At 38.4% G+C, this 22850-nt stretch overlaps 1 protein-coding gene across 1 annotated transcript; it reads right to left on the reverse strand.

Annotated features, from left to right (window-relative positions):
• Window positions 1-6268: 6268 nt before the first annotated feature.
• Window positions 6269-21315, reverse strand: cct4 (chaperonin containing TCP1, subunit 4 (delta)). The gene is made up of 14 exons (XM_069931666.1): window positions 21092-21315; window positions 19878-19930; window positions 19263-19352; window positions 18813-18921; window positions 17746-17888; window positions 15311-15432; window positions 12981-13113; window positions 8753-8892; window positions 8240-8336; window positions 7997-8107; window positions 7785-7915; window positions 6915-7149; window positions 6698-6811; window positions 6269-6471 (listed from the first exon to the last, which is right to left on the reverse strand). Exons 1-14 carry the CDS (start codon window positions 21195-21197, stop codon window positions 6457-6459), a joined length of 1599 nt encoding a protein of 532 aa, XP_069787767.1. The 5' UTR covers window positions 21198-21315; the 3' UTR covers window positions 6269-6456.
• Between the last annotated feature and the right edge of the window lie 1535 nt (window positions 21316-22850).

Here is a 22850-nt window from a genome sequence, read left to right on the forward strand (position 1 = left end):
CATTAAACAATGTCATCACACAATGAAAATAAACAAGAAAATTGTGTCATCTACTTTTACATACTGGCTCAGTTCATTTCGTCTTCTTCTCATTCTATCATTTTAGGTGGTGGAGGTCTGCAGTAGGCTCTCTCTGTTGTGTTCCATGTACAGTTCCCAAATTTGTTCGAATACTGTGACTTTATTTTTAAAATTGTTATTTTTTTCCAATGGAATACATTTGTTCATTTCTATGTACCATTGCTGTACTCTCAGGCTCTCTTCTGATTTCCAGGTTGACATTATACATTTTTTTGCTACAGCTAAGGCTATCATAATAAATCTTTTTTGTGCTTCATCCAAATCGAGGCCTAGTTCTTTACTTCTTATATTACTTAGAAGAAAGATCTCTGGATTTTTTGGTATGTTGCTTTTTGTGATTTTATTTAATACCTGATTTAGATCTTCCCAAAACTTTTCCACGTTCTTACATGCCCAAATTGCATGTAGTTGTTCCTGTTTCCTTCTTGCAGCAAAAACATCTATCTGATACTGTTGGGTCCCATTTATTTAACTTTTGGGGTGTGGTATATAGCCTGTGTAACCAATTATATTGTATCATGCGAAACCTCGTGTTTTATTGTATTTCTCATAGTTCTGGAGCATAGCTTTTCCCATTTTTCATTTTTTATCTTTATGTTACTGCTTATTTCAACGTTCTTTCTCTTGCAGCTTGATGTACATGTTTGTTATAAATCTTTTAATTATCATTGTGTCTGTAATTACATATTCAAAGCTGCTTCCTTCTGGTAACCTCAGCCTGCTTCCCAATTTGTCCTTCAAGTAGGTTTTCAGTTCGTGGTATGCAAACATTTTACCGTGAGTTATATCGTATTTGTACTTCATTTGTTCAAAAGCTAATAAATTATTTCCCAAAAAACAATTTTCTATTCTTTTGATCCCTTTTCTCTCTCATTCTCTAAAGGAAAGGTTATCTATTGTGAAAGGGATTAGTTGATTTTGCGTCAATAATAATTTTGGTAGTTGATAATTTGTGTTTTTTCTTTCTACATGAATCTTCTTCCAAATGTTGAGCAGATGGTGCAGTACTGGTGAACTTCTATGTTGCACCAGCTTTTCATCCCACTTATAAAGTATATGTTCTGGTACTTTCTCCCCTATTTTATCTAGCTCTAACCTGGTCCAATCTGGTTTTTCCCTTGTTTGATAAAAATCTGATAGATATCTTAATTGTGCTGCTCTATAATAATTCTTAAAGTTTGGTAGCTGCAAACCACCTTGTTTGTACCATTATGTTAATTTATCTAGCGCTATCCTCGTTTTCCCCCCTTTCCATAAAAATTTCCTTATTATTTTCTTTAACTCATTGAAGAATTTCTCTGTTAAGGGAATTGGTAACAATTGAAATAGGTATTGTATCCTTGGGAAGATATTCATTTTAATGCAATTTACCCTTCCAATCAGTGTTAGTGGTAAATCTTTCCAATGTTCTAAGTCATCTTGTAATTTCTTCATTAATGGCTGATAATTTATTTGTATAGATGGCCTAGATCATTATTTATGCTTGTGTTCGCCATTTAAATGGTGATTCTTTTTAAACTTTGTGAAATCCACATTATTCATTGGCATTGCTTCACTTTTATTTGCATTGATCTTGTACCCCGATATTTCTCCATATTCCTTCAATTTCTTATGTAATTCTTTTATTGATAATTCTGGTTCTGTTAAGTATACTATGACATCATCTGCAAATAGACTGATTTTATATTCCTTCTCTTTTATTTTTATCTTTTATTTTATTTTGTTCTTATCTGTTCTGCCAAGGGTTCTATAGCTAAAGTGAGGGAGATAGTAGACATCCCTGCCTTGTTTATCTGCTTAATTTAAATTGGTTCGATATATATCCTTTGACTGTCACCTTCGCCAATGGTCCCTTATATAATGCTTTAATCCAATTAATATATTTCTCTGGTAGGTTGAACCTCTGTAATACTTTGAATAAATAATTCCATTCTACCCTGTCAAAGGCTTTCTCTGCATCTAAAGCAACCGCCACTGTTGGCGGCTTATTTCCTTGTACTGCATGGATTAAGTTAATGAACTTACAGATATTGTCCGTTGTTGGCCTTTTCTTAATAAATCCAGTTTGATCTTGTTTTACTATTTTTGGTACAGTCGGCCAATCTGTTTGCTAATAGTTTTGCTATTATCTTATAATCTGAGTTAAGTAGAGATATTGGTCTATACAATGCTGGTGTTAGTGGATCTTTCCCCGTCTTTGGTATTACTGTAATTATGCTGTTTTACATGAATCTGGCATGTTTTGTGTTTCTTCAATCTGGTTCATTACTTCCAGGAGAGGTGGAATTATTAAGTCTTTAAATGTTTTATAGAATTCTATTGGGAGTCTGTCCTCTCCATGCATTTTATTGTTCGGTAGCTTTTTTAATATATCCTGTATTTCCTCTATTTCAAATGGTTTTATCAACTGGTTTTGCTCCTCTTCTTGCAATTTTGGCAGTTCAATTTTAGCTAGAAACTCATCTATTTTGTCTTCTTTCCCTTCATTCTCAGTTCAGTATAATTGCTCATAGAATTCCTTGAAGTTTTCATTGATCTCTGTTGGGTTATATGTAATTTGTCCTTTTTCTTTGATGCCAATACCATTCTTTAAGCTTGTTGTTTTAAGCTGCCAAGCAAGTATTTTGTGCATTTTTTCTCCTAGCTCATACTTCTGCTTTGTCTTCATTATGTTCTTCTCCACTTTATACAATTGTAGTGTTTTGTATTTTATTTTTTGTCCGCCAATTCTCTTCTTTTTGTTGTATCTTCTTTTTGTTGTATCTTCCTTTGTTGCTAGTTCTTTTACTGTACTTACTATTTCCCTTTCCAGTTGTTCTATTTCCCGATTGCACCCCATAATATAAATTTATCTTTCATTGATTCCATATTTATTTCAAAGTACATTTTAATTTGGCGTTCAATGAATTCTCTAAAATCCTGTTTTTTAAGTTTCTTCTTTCTTTGTTTGGCTTGGCTTCGAGGACAAAGATTTATGGAGGGGTAATGTCCACGTCAGCTGCAGGCTCGTTTGTGGCTGACAAGTCCGATGCGGGACAGGCAGACACGGTTGCAGCGGTTGCAAGGGAAAATTGATTGGTTGGGGTTGGGTTTTTCCTCCTTTTTCTTTTGTCAGTGAGGTGGGCTCTGCGGTCTTCTTCAAAGGAGATTGCTGCCCGCCGAACTGTGAGGCGCCAAGATGCACAGTTTGAGACAATATCAGCCCACTGGCAGTGGTCAATGTGGCAGGCACCAAGAGATTTCTTTAGGGGTGAGTGATCAGATAACAATCTAGCTTTATATTCCATTTTCCTAACTCTCCCTTGAATATGGGCTGACAACAGGAACAGGTCAATCCTTGAGTATGTTTTATGTCTACTTGAATAATATGAGTATTCCTTCTCCTTTGGGTGTTGTCTCCTCCATATATCCATAAGTTGCATTTCCTGCATTGATTTAACCATAAATTTGGCTACTTTGTTCTTTCTGCTAGTCTTTTGTCCAGTTTTATCCATATTTAAATTCAAATTAAGGTTAAAATCCCCTCATATCAATATATTCCCCTACGTATCTACAATCTTCAAAAAGATATCTTGCATAAACTTTTGATGCTCAATAGGTGCATATATATTGAGCAAATTCCAAAATTCTGAATATATCTGACTTTATCATTACATACCTCCCTGCTGGATCTATTATTTCCTCCTCTATTTTGATTGGTACATTTTTATTAATATAGCTACACCTCTGGCTTTTGAGTTATATGATGCTGCCGTTACGTGTCCTACCCAGTCTCTCCTTAATTTCTTGTGTTCCACTTCAGTTAGCTGCGTTTTCTGCATGAATGCTATAGCAATTTTTTTTATTGTTTCAGTAAATTTAATAGCCTCTTTCTTTTTAGTCATATAGTTCAACGTGGCCATTTCATACTTTGTTTACATCACAATCTCATTTCCGCTTCCTCACCACCACCTTTCCCGTTTCCTCCCATTTCCATTTGTTTTTTTTTTAAAAAACGCACTGTATGACACTTCTAAAACATAAAATATTTCAACAATTCCCACATCAAAAATTCCCTTAACCCCAAGTGTCCGTTTCCCCCCCCCCACTTTGAGTTGCCCCTTGTCCCTTGCTGGGCAACCACAACTCCCTTCTCCATTCAGACTGCGAACCTGTTCGCAAGTGTCAACTGATTTCACAGTGACTGTTATTCTCTCCCACCAAACCCCCTCCAGAAAACTTTAATCTTCCCATTACAACAAAGCTCCCCCTCATTTCTTCTCCTTTGTTTTTATTATCAATTTTATTTTTTTAACCCCTCCTCTCCCCCCTTCTCCCTTTCTTCCCTCCTTTAGTTCTTACGCATACATTATTTTTACTTCTTTATATGTTAGTTTGTCGTTGTTCTTTGATCTTGTTACATCTCTTCATCTCTCTGTCTTGCAGGCATTCTGCAAATTCTCGTGCTTTCACCGGATCCGAGAACAGTCTGTTTTGATGCCCCGGGATAACTATTTTAAGCACCGCTGGACATCTGAACATAAATTTATAGCCTTTCTTCCATAGGATCGATTTTGCTGCGTTAAAATCCTTCCTCTTCTTCAAATTAACCTTAATTTGAATTTAAACTTATGTCTGGGTAGAAAATTTGTTTTTGACCTTTGTATACCAATGGTTTTTTGTCTTCTCTCATTTTATTCATTGCCTTCTCCAAAATATTTTCTCTTGTCATATATCTCAGGAATTATACTAAAACGGATCTTGGTTTATGTTGTGACTGTGGTTTCAGGGCTAATGTTCTGTGTGCCATTTCTATTTCCATTCCTTCCTGCATTTCTGACATTCCCAGGACTTTTGGGATCCATTCTTTTATAAATTATTTCATATCTTTGCCTTCTTCAACTTCTTTAAGGCCCATTATCTTTGTTTCGCCTTCTATAGTTTTCCATTATATCCATCGTCTGAGCTAACAACTCCTGTTTCGTTAACTTTTTTTAAATCACTTTCTTCCAATTTTCTTTTTAAGTCGTTCATTTCCATTTCTACCGTCATTACACGTTCTTCCACATTTTCTAATCTTTTCCCAACATCTGTTATGACCAGCTCTATTCTACTCACTTTTTCCTTCTGTATTTTTCATTTTTCTTTTAATTTCACTAAATTCTAGTGTCAACCATTCTCTTAATGCTTTCATATGTTCTTGAAATTTTTTTAAATCTATGTACTGTCCATTCATTTTACCTCCTATTCCTCTGTGCACAACTTGGTGTTCTCCTTCTGTGTCTGTTCTTGGGTTTGTCTTCTATTTCTCTTCCTTGTATCTGTGTCTCTTCTGACTTTCTTGTTGAGCTGCTTGTCTCAGTTTGTTGGGTATTTTTTTCCATGGTGTCTTGATGTTGGTCCTCTTCTTTTGGGTTGGTTATCTGTTGTGTCTCTAGTTTCCTTTTTCATTCTCACCCTTCCTGTTGTTTTCTTCATCTTCCAGCTGGGAGCCCTGCTGTTGGATCTCTCTCAGCTGTTCGTGCTGTGGAGTTTCACTCCACAGCTGGTTCTCCCTCCCGTCGGTGTCATCTTTGTTGCACGCATGCGCAGTTGTGCACCTCTGTTTGGCTCCGTGAGCCATCTTTGCAGTCCTGTCTGTTTGGCTCCGTGAGCCATCTTTGCAGTCCTGCGGTAGGTGGGTCGCGACCCTACAGGGTCTCCACTAACCTTGGGGAGTGGGCTCCTCTTTCCACAGTGGGTCCCTGGTTTTTCGTGCAGTTAAGGCCTTCACCTTTCTCTTCCGGCATCTTTCTTTCTTCTTTTCTTCCCGTTGTTTTTGGCTTTTCTTTCTTAGGTGCCATTTTCTCCACACCTTTATTTTTTGTTTGTTGTGATTTGTGTGTCTGAGACTTTGTTTTTTCTTCACTTTTTTCCTTCTTTTCTGGAGAGGGCTGGTATTCTCCTACTGGCCACTACTCCTCATGAGGTTAAATATTTTAAGCAAAATTCATTACTTTATACTATCATGGAAAGTAATGAATCTTGCACTAGAATTAAATCAGAAGCACTTTTTACTCAGTTTGGCTTCAAGTGAAAACATTGGTATGTCTGTGGATATTTCATATCAAGCATTAATATTGAAGAGACTATGAAGATATCAATATGCTGAATAGCTTCTGGTTCCACATTTCTTTTTGAAATCCAATTTGTCCAAACAAAAGTAAACTTGAGACCACCAATATTTTATTAAGTTATAACAGTTCTACAGTAAGAGAAAAAAGACATGGCAAATCTACACAGTGACTTATTTGTAGAACATGAAAAAGGGTGACATCTCAAGATTTTGCTGGCAAAGCTGGTCAATGTGCAAGGAATTGGAAATTTCTCTCACTTCTGATGAACACATTACTGAATTTATCGCGCATTTACCTGGAAGGAAAAAAGTGTTGATTTGTTAAATCTATACATGTAATTTTTCTTAATCTCAAAACTCAAAAATGTAAATCTTGATTAGTATGAGTTTATAGACCTACTTGAGAACATGACAAAAAGCTCAACATAAACAATATATACTTTTTCTTACATTATGTTCAGGAAACTTAACCCTGTGAGCAAAAATATATGTTCCCCCAAATGAATCAGTAATGAAAATTACCACGTCATCTATCTTCAAAATACTGCGAACCGTTTCTGTTGCCAAGGTCAGTGCACTAAGGGAGACCAGCAGTGGCTGAACAACCAGCTCCTCCAGAATATTAGAAATACCGCCCTGAAGAAATAAATTGACTCATGAGAAACAATTCAAATGTTGTATATTAATGCATACATTTTCCTTCATTAACACCATTGAAAAAAAATATTGAAAATTTCACCTTTCTCACGTTAATTCCTGCAGTCTTTTCTCCTTGTGCATGTCTATTTCTTAACTCTGTCACAGTGGAAATGGGATTAAGACCTGCATTTTCAGCCAAAGTAGATGGGATAACTTCGAGGGCATCAGCAAATGCCCGGACACAGTATGCCTCCATACCACTAAGTGTACGAGAGTACTCAGTCAAACGCAGTGCCAACTCAATCTCAGGAGCTCCACCTCCAGCAATCAAAGCCCTGTTGAAAAATAAATTAATTTTTATGAACTCTGCAATTATTTCTTTTTTTTAATACTCGCTCATCCCAACATGGACAAGCAAGCTGCTTGATTCTTGCAAAGGCACCACACATATTTTTCATTTGCATTATACTGGATGGGATCAATGGTGGCATCATTTTAATAATAAGTTTTTGAAGCAATGGTTCAGCAGAAGCTCAGGTTCTTTCCGCTTATACCCATTTTCTTTAAACATCACCAAGTATCAACTTAGAATTCTTCTGAGCAATTCATAACAAAACTTCCTCAAACAAGGATGAAGACGTCAAAGCCAATGCTCTTGGTATAACTGATCATCAGGTTCACATTGAAAGTTGATGCCTGGATTCCAGAAGCATCCAAAGGCATTTTTTTTTGAGAAAAAGATTTCTGAACCAGCTGTTTGAAAATTCACAGACAAAAAAATAAATAGATATGATTAACAAAAACTAAAGTATGTATCAATTACGTTTGCTGGTCAAATTGCCAATATCCATTCAGAAAGCATGTTTCTGAAATCTAGCTTCAGATTTTATACATTTCCTGTTTTGTTCTTCCATTTGTTGAAAAATTTCCAGTTAATGCTCATCATAATAAAAGACCAAAGAAAAATTACCTTTTCTTTACCAAGCAGCGAATAACACAAAGAGCATCATGAATGGAACGCTCTGCTTCTTCCATGACTAGTTTATTGGAACCTCGAACCACAATAGATACAGTTTTTCCTGGATTGGCACAACCAGTAATCTGAAAGACAAAGGGCTCATAGTTTTAGAGTTGTTAGAGCAGCTTATTTGAAATGTCGCTCTCTTTGAAATATATTATTACCTTGACTAATTTGCCAGATCCATTCAAGTTGACTTCTTCTGCCAACTCTGCAGTACCTAACATGTCTGGTGTAAACTGCTCAAAATGGGCAACTGGCTTTATGCCTAACGTCTACAAGGAAAAAAATATTTAATTGATTTTCAATTAAAAAATATTCTGTTACATTCTGTTAGTTTTAAATTTAATTTGCAAATTAAATGCAAATAGCTTTATTTCCACAATAATTTCATTACTCTCTTATACCTTACAGATGAATTCAATATCTTCTCTCTCAATGTCCTTAATAACCATAATCTTCATCTTATTGAGGAAATGAAGGGCCAGGTCACTCAATGCATCCCTGTAAAAAAGCATTAATAACAAATTCATCTCCAGTTTGATAAAATGACATTAGTTTCTAATTAAAATTTATATTTCACCCCCAAACTGGTGATCAAAATATTTTACTATTAATCTGAAATAAAATTTCCACCAATTCACATAATCTCCTGTGTGAAGAGTTTTGTACTCACAATGAAGTGAGCATGTAGAAGAATCCACTCATTAAATATTCATTTTGTTTTGCACCCACACTTACGATTGGGAAATTAAATATAATCCACCACATAAATTCTTCAATATTACCAGAAATTTACATGAATAACATGCCTACACGCAATGCAACTCCAATCCATAATATCCTATAGCATTATCAAATCACCTGCAAATCTCTTAACAAGACATGCAAGAAAGGACACATCCAGTTAAAAATATTACCTCAAAATTGATTTCTGTATCAGAAGAACATTGCACCCAGCTTTTTTAATCTGCTTTACCAAGTTCAAAATGTAGGTTCTCTCTTCACGTAAAACACGGTCCATTTGAGCGTAATCAGAGACGACAATCTGATTTTCCATCTACGGAATAAAATGAAGAGGAACTTAGATTATGTGTCAACAAGAAGAGTGTTCTACAAAGTATAAAAGATGCTGTTAACTGTGGAAAGGTGCATTTGACAAAACCACTTCAATCATTACTCCCACAGTTCAAGTTTGAATCTCTGTGTTTTTCTGACACAGCACATCGCAGACTGGACAGAGATCAGAAGAGGAACAAAAAATATCCAATGATCTTAAGTGCATTAGGAAGTCACTGGTCAGTGGGCTGAAGGACCTGTATTTGGCTGTAATGTTTTATATTCTAAAAAATTAACATCCTCAAGAAAAGTAATTTTTAAATATAGAAAATATAAAATCACACAGACCCCTATTTCTCAATCCAATTGAGAATTTAAAAAAAATCTTTAACCAATTCTTAAAATATCAAACCAATCTCAAAACTAGTTCTTGATGCACATAACATTTCTTCCCTCTACACTGGAACATCTCAAATTCAAGTTCCACTACAGAAATTGTGCAATAGTTCATCAACTATCCAGAGCAACACTAATATGATGGATTCTACAAAATGTATGCATCACAAGAGCTAATACTTCATTTCTGGTCTGAGTTTCAAACAAAGAAATGACAAAGTTAGAACTTTCAGAGGATAATTCTGCCATATCAACCCACTAGCCACTCATACACACAGAGTATGTTATAAAACAAGTTGCTGCTGATCAAAAGGCAGGTCTAAAGTGCAGACACCAAGGCGAAAATCTGTAAAATTCTTGGATGTGCAATAAATTTCAATGGGGAACTCTATGAATTTGTGCCTTATAGATCTGTGCACATGATCAGCTCAGTGATTTAGCACTGAGGGAGATGCTGGAGATATACCCAATATTGCAGAAGACCAGCATGAAAATAGCTAACAAGTTCTTAGCTCCACACAGAGGTTCAGACTTGGCAACATTCTATGTAGATGCTTGAAAAATAACACTCAATGGCTTATACTCATTAGGTTTTATAAAGTATGGGCTGAAAAATCTGTTTTTTAATCAAAAATTGGTATTCAGTTGCTGCTGCCAGTAACACAATATGCATAAACCTCTGAAAACCAAGCTATATTTAAGCCTTGAGGTATATGTATTTTATGCCACTTGATTAATAGTGCAACTTAAGTGACAAAGGCTCATGCAAAACTTAATTTGCATCAGGGCAGCCCTTCTTAGCTTTTTAAACCTCAAAATGTCAGATGAAACATAGTGGAAGCAAACACAATCCCTTGAATCATCAATTTCAATAACCAAAGCATTCCCAGTTTATCTCAGCTGCCACTATCTTTAAGCATGAAAAGTCATGCATCAGTGTCACCTCCATCCATATCTTACAACTCACCTGTTACATTTCCAATTCAATAAACATCTTTATCACAGTTTATTTCATGTGACCCATGTACCTTAAGGAACAGTTTGGGCATTGTTTTTCCCATTCAATAAATAGCTTTTGCACTGAATGAGTATGTTAACCATTAGGAATATACTTCACTTGCACAATTTAAAAATCGACCTTGATATTCTGAAATATGTGAAAGCAGTATGATTTGAGGCCAATTTTTGGTTCTTTATTTTTAATGAAAATTAATCTTTCATAAGCACAAATTTTGTGTTAATGTGATATTTGTATCATCATTCATACAAGAAGCTTGTAAAATTGATTAATTTGCACCTGTTGATCTGCAGTCTCAGATCCTTAAAGCACATCATGACGTGTATTCCAAAGAACTGGAAGTGAACCTTGAGATTAAGCTCAAGGAGAGAGAAGAAAAACTCTCTCTTTTTCAATATATTTATTAACATTGAAATTTTTCACATCCAAAAAACAGAGTTACAATTCAAAAGGATACATTACACTTAAATCATATAATTTCATCCAAGGTACTCCTTATTTTAAACAGATGATCTTGTATTGTATATTATGCTATTTAAAAAAAGGAAAATCAAAACCCACTACCAAGAAAGGAACTGTTTGGTCAAAAAAAAAAGAAAATTCTTATCAGAGTGATAAATTTCCTCATTAGTCAACATTTCTATCTTTCTAACAAATCAGAGATTATAAAAGTAATTCAAAAAGGGTCCCTACAGTGTTTGAAATTTACATTCAAATTGGAAATTGAGCGTCTAATCTTCTCCAAGTTTAAACATGACATGATGCCACATAACCATTGACCACGATTAGGAGGACTAACGTCCCTCCATCTGAGCAACACCGCCCACTTAGCCATAAGAGAAATAAAAGCTAATAGATGCAGCTCTGATGAAATTAACGTTATGCCACTCTCTTCAACAATAACAAAAAAGTGCAGAGAAAGTTTGAAATACTTCTATCCAACATTTGTCAAGACTCTGGCATGTCCAAAACGAAGCATCTTTATTAAATCATGTACAATTTAATTATGTATGGCTCTTTCAGATTCATTGTCAGAGTACATACATGACATCACATATAACACTGAATTTTTTTTTCCTGCATGCATAGTAGAATTACCACTAATTGGTAGTGCAAAAAATAAAACTGTACACAATGTAAATAAACAGAACTGTAAACAGATAATGAATGTAAACAAACTGACTGTAATACAGAGATGACAAAAAAAATCAATAAAGTGCACAAGTAAGATTCTTTAAATGAGCCTCTGATTGAGTTTGTTGTTGAGGAATCTGATGGTAGCAGCTGTTTCTGATCCCAATGGTGCGAGTCTTATGACACCTATACCTCTTTCCTGATGGCAACAGCAACAGAGCATGTGCTGCAAGGTGAGGGTGTTTGATGATTACTGCTGCTCTCCATTGGCAGCGTTCTCTGAAGATGTACTCAATAGTGGGGAGGGCTTTGCCTGTGATCTCCTGGGCTGTGTCTACAACCTTTTGGAGGGCTTTATGCTCAGGAGTATTGGTGTTCTCATGCAAGACTGTGATGCAGCCGGTCAGCACACTTTCCTCCACACCTCCAGAAATTTGCCAGGATTTCTGATATCATACCAAACCTCTGCAAACTCCTGAAGAAGTAGAGGCACTGACCTGGTTTCTTCACGATGCCACTGGTGTGCTGGGTCCATGAAAGATCCGAGATAATGACCGCCAAGAACTTAAATTTGCTCACCTCTGATCCCCCAATGATCACTGGATTGTACACCTTTGAAGTCAACAATCAGCTCCTTGGTTTTGGTGACATTGGAGTGCAAGGTTCTTGTTAGTGTACCATTCAGTCAATTTTCATCCAGTATGCTTACTCATCCCCTTCCTTTATACAAACCACTACCATGGTATCGTTGGCATATTTGTTGATGGTGTTATTGTCATACTAAGCCAAACAAGTCATAGGTGTAAAGTGAGTAGACCAGGGGGCTAAGAACACAGCCCAGAGGTGCTCCAGTACTGACAGAGATTGTGGAGAAGGTCTTTTCAGTCTTCACTGATTGTGGTCTGGAGGTGAGGAAATCCATGATCCAATTATACAGTGAGGTGTTATCCCCCAGGTCTAGGAGTTTGCTCATCAGTTTTGAGGGGATGATGGTGTTAAATGCTGAACTGTAGATGATACAGAGCATCCTGATGTAGGCATCTTTGCTGTTCAGGTGTTCCAGGGTAACTACCATAGACCTGTTACTATGATAGGTGAACTGGAATGTATCCATGTCACTGCTCAGACAAGAGCAGATATGCTTCATCACCAACCTTTTAAAACACATCCATGAATGCCTTGGTAAGTTGGTCAGCACAGATTTTTAATACTTGACCAGGTACTCCATCCAGGATGGATGCTTTCCTCGGATTCACTCTCCTGAAGGAAGCACGCATGTCATCCTCAGATACGGTCAGGTTGGGATCATCAAACATTCAAATAGCATGATTACTGCATTCACATGCATTTGGATAATAAAAAATACAAATAATTTTCACCAGAAATGCTCTCAAAGGATAGAAATAATTCTCCCCAAAGAGTCCGTGTATATTAATAATATTTCAGTTCACAACAATCCCCCCGTCAAATAAATCTACTGAGTGATCAATGGCTGATCATTGTTCAACACTCCAAGTTAACTATGAAAAAAAAATACTTACATCTGTTTTTGGAGCAGACAAACAGAACTGGATCAGCCCAATTTTAGCCTTTTCAACACGACTGATACCTGCATTGACAACCCTCTGAGTCAGAACCAGTCCATTCACTAATTCACAGTCATCAATTGTTCCTCTGCAAAGGAGATTTTAATGACTTATTAATATTTATTGCATTGGAAAAAATCAGATAACATTTCAAAACAAAACAAGGCGATGTAAATATCATGGGAGTGATCCAGAACACTACTAAAAATTCAGACATCTGTTCAAATGTAGAAGCAGTGGGATTTAAATTCATTATATAGTCCAGAATTTAATTTAAAAAAAGCCTGAATGTTTACTTTTTCAACATTTTTTGACATATATCATGGTAACAGGTCCTTCCTGCCCATGAGTCTGTGCTGCCCAAATACCTGAATTAACCTACAATTCCTATACGTTTTGGATGGGAAGGATGGGAAGAAACCAGAACGCCCAGAGGAAACCCACGTAGACATGGGGAGAACGTACAAATGCCTTACAGACAGCACTCAATTCAAACCTGAGTCACTGGGGCTGTAATAGCATTGCACTAACCACTACTTTAACTGTGCAGAGCATTTTTTTTAAAAAAGGGAGCAAGAACAAGCCAGGGAACTACAGGCCAGTGAGCCAGATTAGAAATCACCAGTATGGGTTTGTGCATAGAAAATAGTGGCTCATGAATTTATTAATTTTTTTTTTGAAAGGCTGACCATGATAATTGATGATGTCAGGGCAATGAATGTTGTCCATTTTGACAAAGACCCACATCAAAAGCTAGCCTGGAAAGTGAGATTGCATCCAATTCAACCTTGCACTCCAATGTCACCAATTGAGCTGGGCAAGTAGATTCCAAACTGGCTTGGAGGAACAAGTTAAAGGTAGCAGTGGAGGGTTGCTTTTCTAATTTTTGGCCTGTGACCAAATGTGTCACAGGGGTTCTGGGTCCTTTGTTTTGATATCTATATTAACAATTTGGATGACAATGTAATTAACATGATGAGTAAATTTGCAGATGACATAAAAATTAGTGGTAAACTATATAATAGTGAAAAAAGGATATCTAATCATGCAACAGGATCTTGATTAATCAAGAAGGTGGGCCAAGAAATAGCAAATGGAATTTAACTCTGACACTTGAGGTATTGCGCCTTGGTAAGGCAAACCAAAGGCAATAAGGTGGTCCTTGCACAGTAAATAGTATATGGTAGGATCTTGTAGAGTGTTATAGATAAGTGCATGATTCCCTGAAAGTGACAACAGGTGAAGAGGGTGGTAAAAAAAATACCTTGCCCAATGAAGTATGCTTCATTGGGCAAGGTATTAAGTACAAATGTTGAGAAATTATGCAGTTGTAGTTTGAAGGTGAGACCACACTTGGCAATATTGGTCTCCCAAGCAAAAGGAAGGATATCATTAATTTGGAACAGGCGCAGAAGATATTCACTGGATATTTCATGGATTTGAGGACTTAAATGAAAGGGCTGAGGGTTCATCAGATCAAGGTTTATAATATCATGAAGAGCATGAATAAGTGAATACTCACAATCTTTTCCCCTAATTCTAATGTCTTAAGTTTGAGGGGAGGGGCCCGAGCATCAATCTTTTCATTCAGAAGTTAGCTTGCATCTGAAATGAGCTACCAGATAAAGCTGTAGAAGTATGTATGAATTTGATATCCATTACACATTTCAACAGATAGTTGGACCAGAAGAGTTGAGAAGGATATGGTCCAAACAGCCTATTCCATACTGCACAGGTCTGACACGATAACAGTCACAATTAAGCAGTGCCTTAAAAATCAGTCTGATTCATTAAAGTGTTTTGGAGAGAAAATAGACAGCCTTCGTCTTTGATAAATATAATTCAAGAAGCAATGCAGGGAAATTGGTTTTCTAACTTCCTCAAAATAGCCCAGCAAGGCACTCAGCTGTATCATAACTGTCATGTTTTAAGAAAAGCAGAAGCACCACTGGACATCAACCAAGGCATGAAGCGCAGCTTCCAACGTTACTGGATCAAACTCAGTGTCCTATAGCATCATGGTTTTCTCTGCAGGAGTGCAACAATTCAAGATGGTAGTTTCCAAACACTTTCTCAATGCCACCCAAGAAATCACTTCTCAAATAGAAAAATTAAAAACCTGGAAAGTTATTTTGACTTTGCATCTGTCAATTGATATCAAGTTATCTGAACATCATATTTTCCACCCAAGATTTCCCCCGAGGCCTTTTGCCTTAACTTCTTAAAAACTACCTGAAAATTTTTGAAATTCAAGATAAAAAAAATACATCAATATTTGTTCTCACCCCAATTTCCTGACAATTTTGATATCTCTGAGATCCACATTTGTTGCACTTGCAGGATCAATTACACTCATTACTGCACCAACACTCATTGGAGCAAGAAGGCTGGCGTATTGTGAAACAACCTATAAAACAAATAAAGAGTTTTATTTTTGTTGAACATGTCCATGATGGCTCTGTCAAAGAGCAAACCAATTATCTGATTTCTGCCCATCTTCCTCTGTAGTCCTACAAATTATCCATTTTCCTATAAACACCATGTTTCAGTCACTATCTGGCATTGCATTTCAAATATTAATTATTCAGTGGATTAAAAAAAAATTCTTGTACACTTTTGATTCTTTTCCCAATCCCTTATTTTGTGGCTCTACTTGGTGCTTTCTGACCTGGAACAGTTTCTCTCCAACCACTTCATCAAGATGCTTCACAATTTTAAATATTTCCCAAACTAATACATCTTTTTCAGTCCATATACATAAACTCATGCCCAAAAGCATTCCAGTTACCTCTTCTGCATTTCAATACAAGGCCTATATTTATGGAAAACATTGTACCCAGAATTGGACACACTACTCCAGTTGTGGCTAAACCAGCATATCAGAAAGAATCTTCATAGTTTCTTGCTCTTGTTCTTTTTATGAAGCCCAAGTTCTGACATGTTTTGTTGAACTACTGTTTAAAATGCTTTGTAACTATCAAAACTTTCGTACATCATCTCTGCTATTGTGCCCATTTTAGGGGCAGCACGGTTGGCATAGCAGTTATTGCAACAGCACCAGCGATTGGGACCAGGATTCGAATCCAGTGCTGTCTGTAAGGAGTTTGTATGTTCTCCCCGGGTGTTCCAGTTTCCTCCCTCTGTTCAAAACACACCAGGGATGTTGGTTAATTGGGAGTAAATTAGGCATCACGGACTCATGGGTCAAATGGCCTGTCACCATGCTGTATGTCTAAGAAAAAGTGTGCCTCATAATTAATATTGCCTCATCTTGTTCATTCAAATGAAATATGACACTTGGTATTTTTCTGCATTAAATTTCATCGGTTTTGTGCCCTCCCATTTCAGACCAATTATATTCTCTTGATAATCCCAAATATTTTGCCCAGACAGTAAAGAAAATTTAGAACAAGAGGATTTTGGCTTCAGGTTGGGGGGGGGGGGGGAGGGGAGGAGGGTGAAAGAGATTAAATAGGGACCAGAGGGGCAATTTATTATTTTTTTCCAAAAAAAACACATGGAAGATGGTGGGTGTACAAAACAAGATGTTGGAGAGGTGGTTGAGGCAGGGATTATTGCAACATTTAAAATCATTTAGACAGATAAGTGGATGGGACAGGTTTAGAGGGGATATGGGCTAAACACAGGCAGGTGGAACCAGTATGGATTAGGATATTTTGGTGTTGGGCCTGTTTCCATACTGTGTTACTATTGCCCTGTGTGTTACTTGCAAATTTCTAAATTGTGGTCTGCACACCAGCTCAAAATAATTATGAAAAAACATCTTGACTATCTTCACCACGAGCAATAACTCAAGAGAACATCATTTACAATTCAATCAAGCAGCACAAAGTTTCCTCAAAACAAAATCTACTTGATCTTGTGCTCACCAATCTTGTCAATTCAGTAAAAATTGTAATCCCAAGGAGGAATTCCTCCATCCCATGGAATAATATTACAAAAGTGTAGATCAAGTAATAAAAAAGGTACAGCAGGACAATCATTAAAATACTCCACACTTGACATCAACTGACTGATGCACAAATCTAATCAAACTTCAGTACAGTGTGCTCAACTGCGAATACGAATAAACATGTCAATTTCTTAAGAATAAAACCTTTAGCCTGAATGATGGTAAGACCTCGATTAGGCAGCTAATAACAAGATTTACATGTGTGAACAAAGTAAAGCTGGGTGAAGTCAGCTGATCAGAGCATCCATGGACAGATCCAATACATTGACTAATTGCCAGACCTTCTGAGACCTTTCCAACTTCTCTTCGTGCACTCAAGATTCAAACATCTGCATGGTTAACAACAGGTGAACCCACAACTGGTCAAATCATTTTCATCTATTTTTAGCCAGAAATAACAGGTCAATGCTATACCAGCCCAAGGTGATCACCATTTAATACAAGTATCCAGCAATTAGTCTACTGCTCATTCATAGGCATTTGATTGTTGTATACACAGCCAAGCTCAAATACCATGACAACATCCTTTTCAAGTGCCCCCCACCGCTTCATGAGCTTATTATTTGGCTCGTTTGTCCATCTTTACTAAATCAGTGACAGAATTAAGACAGAGAAATTTGCTAAATTGATGCATTGACTGACAATGAACATACAAGTGCATTAGCTGAAAAGCATATTTTCATGTTTAAATTATGCAAAAGAACCACTACTAAACAGTAGGAACTATCAAATTAAAAGAGTCTTTACTTTGGAGTTCAAAGCAGTAGTTGCACTGTTCAGGAGGGATTCTTGATCACTTAGTTCTACAGGTTGTGCAATGCCATTCAAAATCTCAACTCCCTTTTCCACAGCCTTTTGGAAAGATTCAGATATGATTGTCGGATGAATTCCTTTAACAAAAAGTTGTTCATTAGTTAGTTCTGTGCACCAGTCAATTAAAACTATCTATTTTGCATTGTAATACAGTAATACAAATTTATTAACTGAGAAAAGGGCTGAAAAATAGTAGATATTTTAAAAGAATGAGAAATAATCAGTTAATTCACCAAGCTACTGAATATACTTTTGAATCATTGAAAAACAAGGACAACATGCAACAAGTGGCACATGCAATCACACACACACAAAGAAATTATATAGCCTTTGAAGTATCATGGCAAGATAAAAACACTCCTGTTTTCCAAATAAAGATTTAGAAATGTGCATCATCAAGGGAGGAACAAAAGTGAATCTCCACCAAAGAATATTCATCAGCTTTTTATCAAGTGCTGTTTGAATTTTCTAATTGTTCACTACTTTCAGCCAGATATAATCATCTTGCACAGCCATTCTGCAATCAGGAAGTTTGACAATTTCAATGGAATAATGATGCAGAACATTAAAATCCATAGGAGGCTTAGTGGTTGAAAGAATTGGAGAAACTGACCCTCTGGATGGCTACCTCGGATACAAGGATGAAATAGGGAGACAAAAAGTCAGAATTATATCATAGTTGGTGTGGGCAACACATTATCAAAAAAATGTTGAACCTTTGATCAAATGCTGCATACTATGTCAATTTTGGACCAAACCAAAAACTTTCATTGGATTCAAACCCCTCTGGGAAATGTAAGGTGAAAGGGTGGGATGTTATACAATTGATGGATAGTGAAGCTTACAGTGTTAAAATCGAGAAACAGCAGAAAACACCATCAAAAACTCAGGCCACTAACACCAATCTGACAAATATATTGAATGATGAAATTACTGCATCTCAACATTAAATGAATTATACTCAGCAGTCAAAAACTACCAAAACTGTAATTGCAACATACCTTTTTGAAGTAGTTTTGCACAATAATCCAGCAAGGCTCCTGCAATTACAACTACAGATGTGGTCCCATCACCAGCTTCAACATCCTGGGCCTTTGACAATTCTACTAACTTAGTAAATTGAAAAAATATATATTTTTAGTTTACAAGCATTGAAGAGTGCTTTGTTTCTAATAATTTTTCTGAAAAATTAAAAAATTTTTGGATAAATGAGAATATCCGAAACAAATCAGAATCGTCACTTATACATAATATTTTGGAGCCGAACTGACCGTGGACTTCAATGGGGACGTGTGGTGATCGGCAGCCAGCAATTTTTTTGGTGAGTTATTAAAAAACGAACAGTTCTCCCAGTCCTGACCATTTCAGATAATCAGAGATGTATTGAAATTCAACTGAATCTGTTCCTATTCATTTAAAACCATTAGCACAATTTCTCTTTCAGCTCTTACCATTTTTGCTGATGGATGCAAAACCTGCATTTGCTTCAAAATAGTTGCTCCATCATTGGTAATGGTCACATCACCTTTTCCATCTTGGATCTATGATTGGGGTGTGGACAGAAAGAGGACAAATTACACCACAGAAGGTTTGCACAATCTTAAATTTTTTTCCCCCCAGATGATGGTCGTCTTGGGGCATGAAGAGAGAATTTACATTTTCCAATCTGAATAATCCCATGGAATGACTTAACAAACATTAATCACTGCTCAGGCCATCAAATACAATAGCCAATGAATAACCTACCACTATTGGGAAAGCTCAGTTCCAAATTTAGGAATTTCTCAAAGTTGGTGGCTTAATATTGTATGCCGTTGTTATCAGTGTGCTGATTTACATCACCAGAGCATTCTTAAGCTATTCAAAATACATTTTGGAAACTAAATTGTTTGAATATTATAGACACAACGTTCTCCAATGTACTTAGCACATTGACAACATACAAATGAAGGTTTCACATAAAATTCACCTAACACTCCTAAAACTATCAAATACATGAAGAATTTCTGTGATTCATGAAGAGTCCAAAAAACAAGATCTCAAATTAAAATGATCAAAGTCCATACCATTTTATCCATGCCCTTTGGGCCAAGACTTGTCCTTATGGCATCTGCAACAGCTGGAAAAGAGCAAAATATTTCTTGAAACTTTTCATTGCCCTACTGTGGAAAAGTATAGCTTCAAATCTATGCAATATTGGGCAATTGAACTGAATGACTTACAAAACACCAGCAATAAGGAAAAAAAAAACCACATCACCCATAGCCCCAAGATACCTCTTGAACAAAGACCAATGATGCACCACACAAGACCAAGGTACAGTCTTCTATCATCCCCTTTCCCCCATCTATTGTTTGTACTTCACTTCCCAACTTTTTCCCACCAGTAAGTCCCTGCTCAAATAATTGTAGCATCTGAATAACCCTATCCTCCATTGCTCAGCAACACCATCCAATAATCTCATCCTTGGACACTTCTCACTTCCCCAAACCCTGAACTATGCCAACAAAACCCAACCAGTGGTACATTTTCTTGTTTACCTACACCTCAAGCTCTTACCCAGAAACTTTCAATTGAACACTAATTTTTTTTAAACACCTACATGCCTTGCTGAACTCAACAACCCTGACACCTACTTCACTGCCCTCAGCACCACCATCTCCTTTCTCACTCACATCTTTCTCCCACCCACACCCCTTTTCACCGTTTCCTTCCTCTCCCCAACTTCACCTTCCTCCTCTCCTCCCCAACCCCCTTTCCTCCTCCTCCCTAACCTCTCCCCTCCCCCACCCCATTCCTCCCTTCTCCCTCTCGGTCCCCATCCCTCATGCCCCATCACTCCCCTCCCCATTCCTCCCTCTCTTCCTCACCGCCCCATCCCTCATGCTCCACCTCTCCCCTCCCCCACCCCATTCCTCCCTTCTCCCTCCCCACCCCATTCCTCCCTTCTCCCTCCCCACCCCATTCCTCCCTCCTCCCTCCCCACCCCATTCCTCCTCCCTCCCCACCCCATTCCTCCCTTCTCCCTCCCCACCCCATTCCTCCCTTCTCCCTCCCCACCCCATTCCTCCCTTCTCCCTCCCCACCCCATTCCTCCCTTCTCCCTCCCCACCCCATTCCTCCCTTCTCCCTCTCTGTCCCCATCCCTCATGCTCCACCTCTCCCCTCCCCCACCCCATTCCTCCCTTCTCTCTCCCCTCCCCCACCCCATTCCTCCCTTCTCCCTCCCCTCCCCCACCCCATTCCTCCCTTCTCCCTCCCCGTCTCCCCTCCACGCTACCTTTGGCGGCTGAAATGTTACTGAACCGAATCTGAGCGGGTTTGTCGCGGTCCTGGTAGACACCCTTGGACGGGTCGGAGGATTTGCTGGCGTTTCGTTCAGGCATTTTGCCGAGCTCCCCGAATCGAGTGACGAGAGGATGGCCGCAGATTGGCAACGAGGATTAACGACGGCAGCAGCAGCCGTAAACCGGAGCGGCGAAGCTTCGAGAAAGCGGCAGGACCCCGGCCGGGCGCTGCCGATGACATCAGGGTGCGTCTAACTTGATGCCGGATCGAAATGTCTGAACAATGTGACAGCAAATCGTTGAAAATGAAAGTATCTAACGTGGAAGCGACGTTTTTGCGGATTACCCCGATGTCGCAAGGAAAGTTTAGAGTCACGCCAGAAACCAGAAGATGCCGTGCGTTTCCACCCAAGGGTTGAGCTGCTGGATGATGTGAGGAGACTCGTGAAGATCCTCGACGTTGAAAAAATATAACTTTTATAAATAACAGACAAATATTTCTGAGAAATTACTTTTCCCAAAGAAAGGTCATCGACTAAGCACCTTAATTGTTTCTTTGTGCCCACACTTTGTGCTTGATGGTTCGGTGTCGATGAGCGATGACAGACAGGGGTTGGCAGGGGAGGTGAGGCCTCCGCTCATGAACCTTGAAGAAACAGATTGCATTTGAGTTGAGAATTCAACTAAATGTTAATTAAATGTTGGAGCTGTCTGAGGGCAAAGACCATCTCAGTAGTTCCTCTACCGGCATCACCTATGGCTCCTAGAACACTTCCATCAGCACTGTCACCGCTCCATCCTCAACATTCATTGGAATGACTTCTTCACCAACATCGAAGTATTCGAGCTGGCAGAGTCCGCAAGCATCAAATCCACGCTGCTGAAAACCCAACTGCGCTGGGTGGGTCACATCGCCAGAATGGAGGACCATCGCCTTCCAAAGATCGTGTTCTATGGCGAGCTCTCCACTGGCCACCGAGACCAAAGAAGAGGTACAAGGACTGCTTAAAGAAATCTCTTGGAGCCTGCCACATTGACCACCGCCAGTGGGCCGATATCGCCTCCAACCGTGCATCTTGGCGCCTCACAGCTCGGCGGGCAGCAACCTCCTTTGAGGAAGACCGCAGAGCCCACCTCACTGAGAAAAGACAAAGTAGGAAAAACACAACACCCAACCCCAACCAACCAATTTTCCCTTGCAACCGTGCCTGCCTGTCCCGCATCGGACTTGCCAGTCACCAACGAGCCTGCAGCAGACGTGGACATACCCCTCCATAAATCTTCATCCGCGAAGCCAAGCCAAAGAAAGAAAGAAAGAAATTAAATGTTAACGTGTCACCATTTCACCTGGTCTCCCTTTGCAATGTATTCTTGTTTATTTTTGATAAAATGTTAATAAATATGAACTGCAGCCAATTGCCGCTTTCAGGTGCTCGGACGCAGATAGGCAGAGGTGGCTGGGACGTTCAAGTGGCCGCCAGCTGAGGGAGAGCCACGTCCGAGTGAATCCTGCCTCCTGTGGACTGTGGTGGTCGTCCCACTGCCGCTTTCAGGTGCAACAGGGGGTTCTCGGAGCTGGAGATCACAGGAGGAGGGTTAGGTAAGTGCTCCTCCTGGCTGGGTTCTCCACTTTCAGGTGGCCTCCCGACAGCCGCATAGGGGGGTAGAAAACGTGGCTTTACATCGGGGTATTTCGGCCTATTAAGGCTCTTTCAGGTGCCCAGAATACCCCGATGTAAAGCCGCGTATTCT

This window comes from Narcine bancroftii, chromosome 4 (genome assembly GCF_036971445.1).
Source record: "Narcine bancroftii isolate sNarBan1 chromosome 4, sNarBan1.hap1, whole genome shotgun sequence".
NCBI classification, from domain to species: domain Eukaryota; kingdom Metazoa; phylum Chordata; class Chondrichthyes; order Torpediniformes; family Narcinidae; genus Narcine; species Narcine bancroftii.

What these genes read in the sequence shown, in the direction of transcription:
- cct4 (XM_069931666.1), bottom strand. Translation starts at nt 21,197, where the DNA reads ATGCCTGAACGAAACGCCAGCAAATCCTCCGACCCGTCCAAGGGTGTC. An exon ending in TGTCTGCTCCAAAAACAGAT is followed by an intron (nt 8,893 to 12,980) that starts GTAAGTATTTTT and finishes TTTATTCCGTAG; the next exon opens with ATGGAAAATCAGATTGTCGT. An exon ending in CGCTGCTTGGTAAAGAAAAG is followed by an intron (nt 7,150 to 7,784) that starts GTAATTTTTCTT and finishes ATTTTTCAACAG; the next exon opens with GGCTTTGATTGCTGGAGGTG.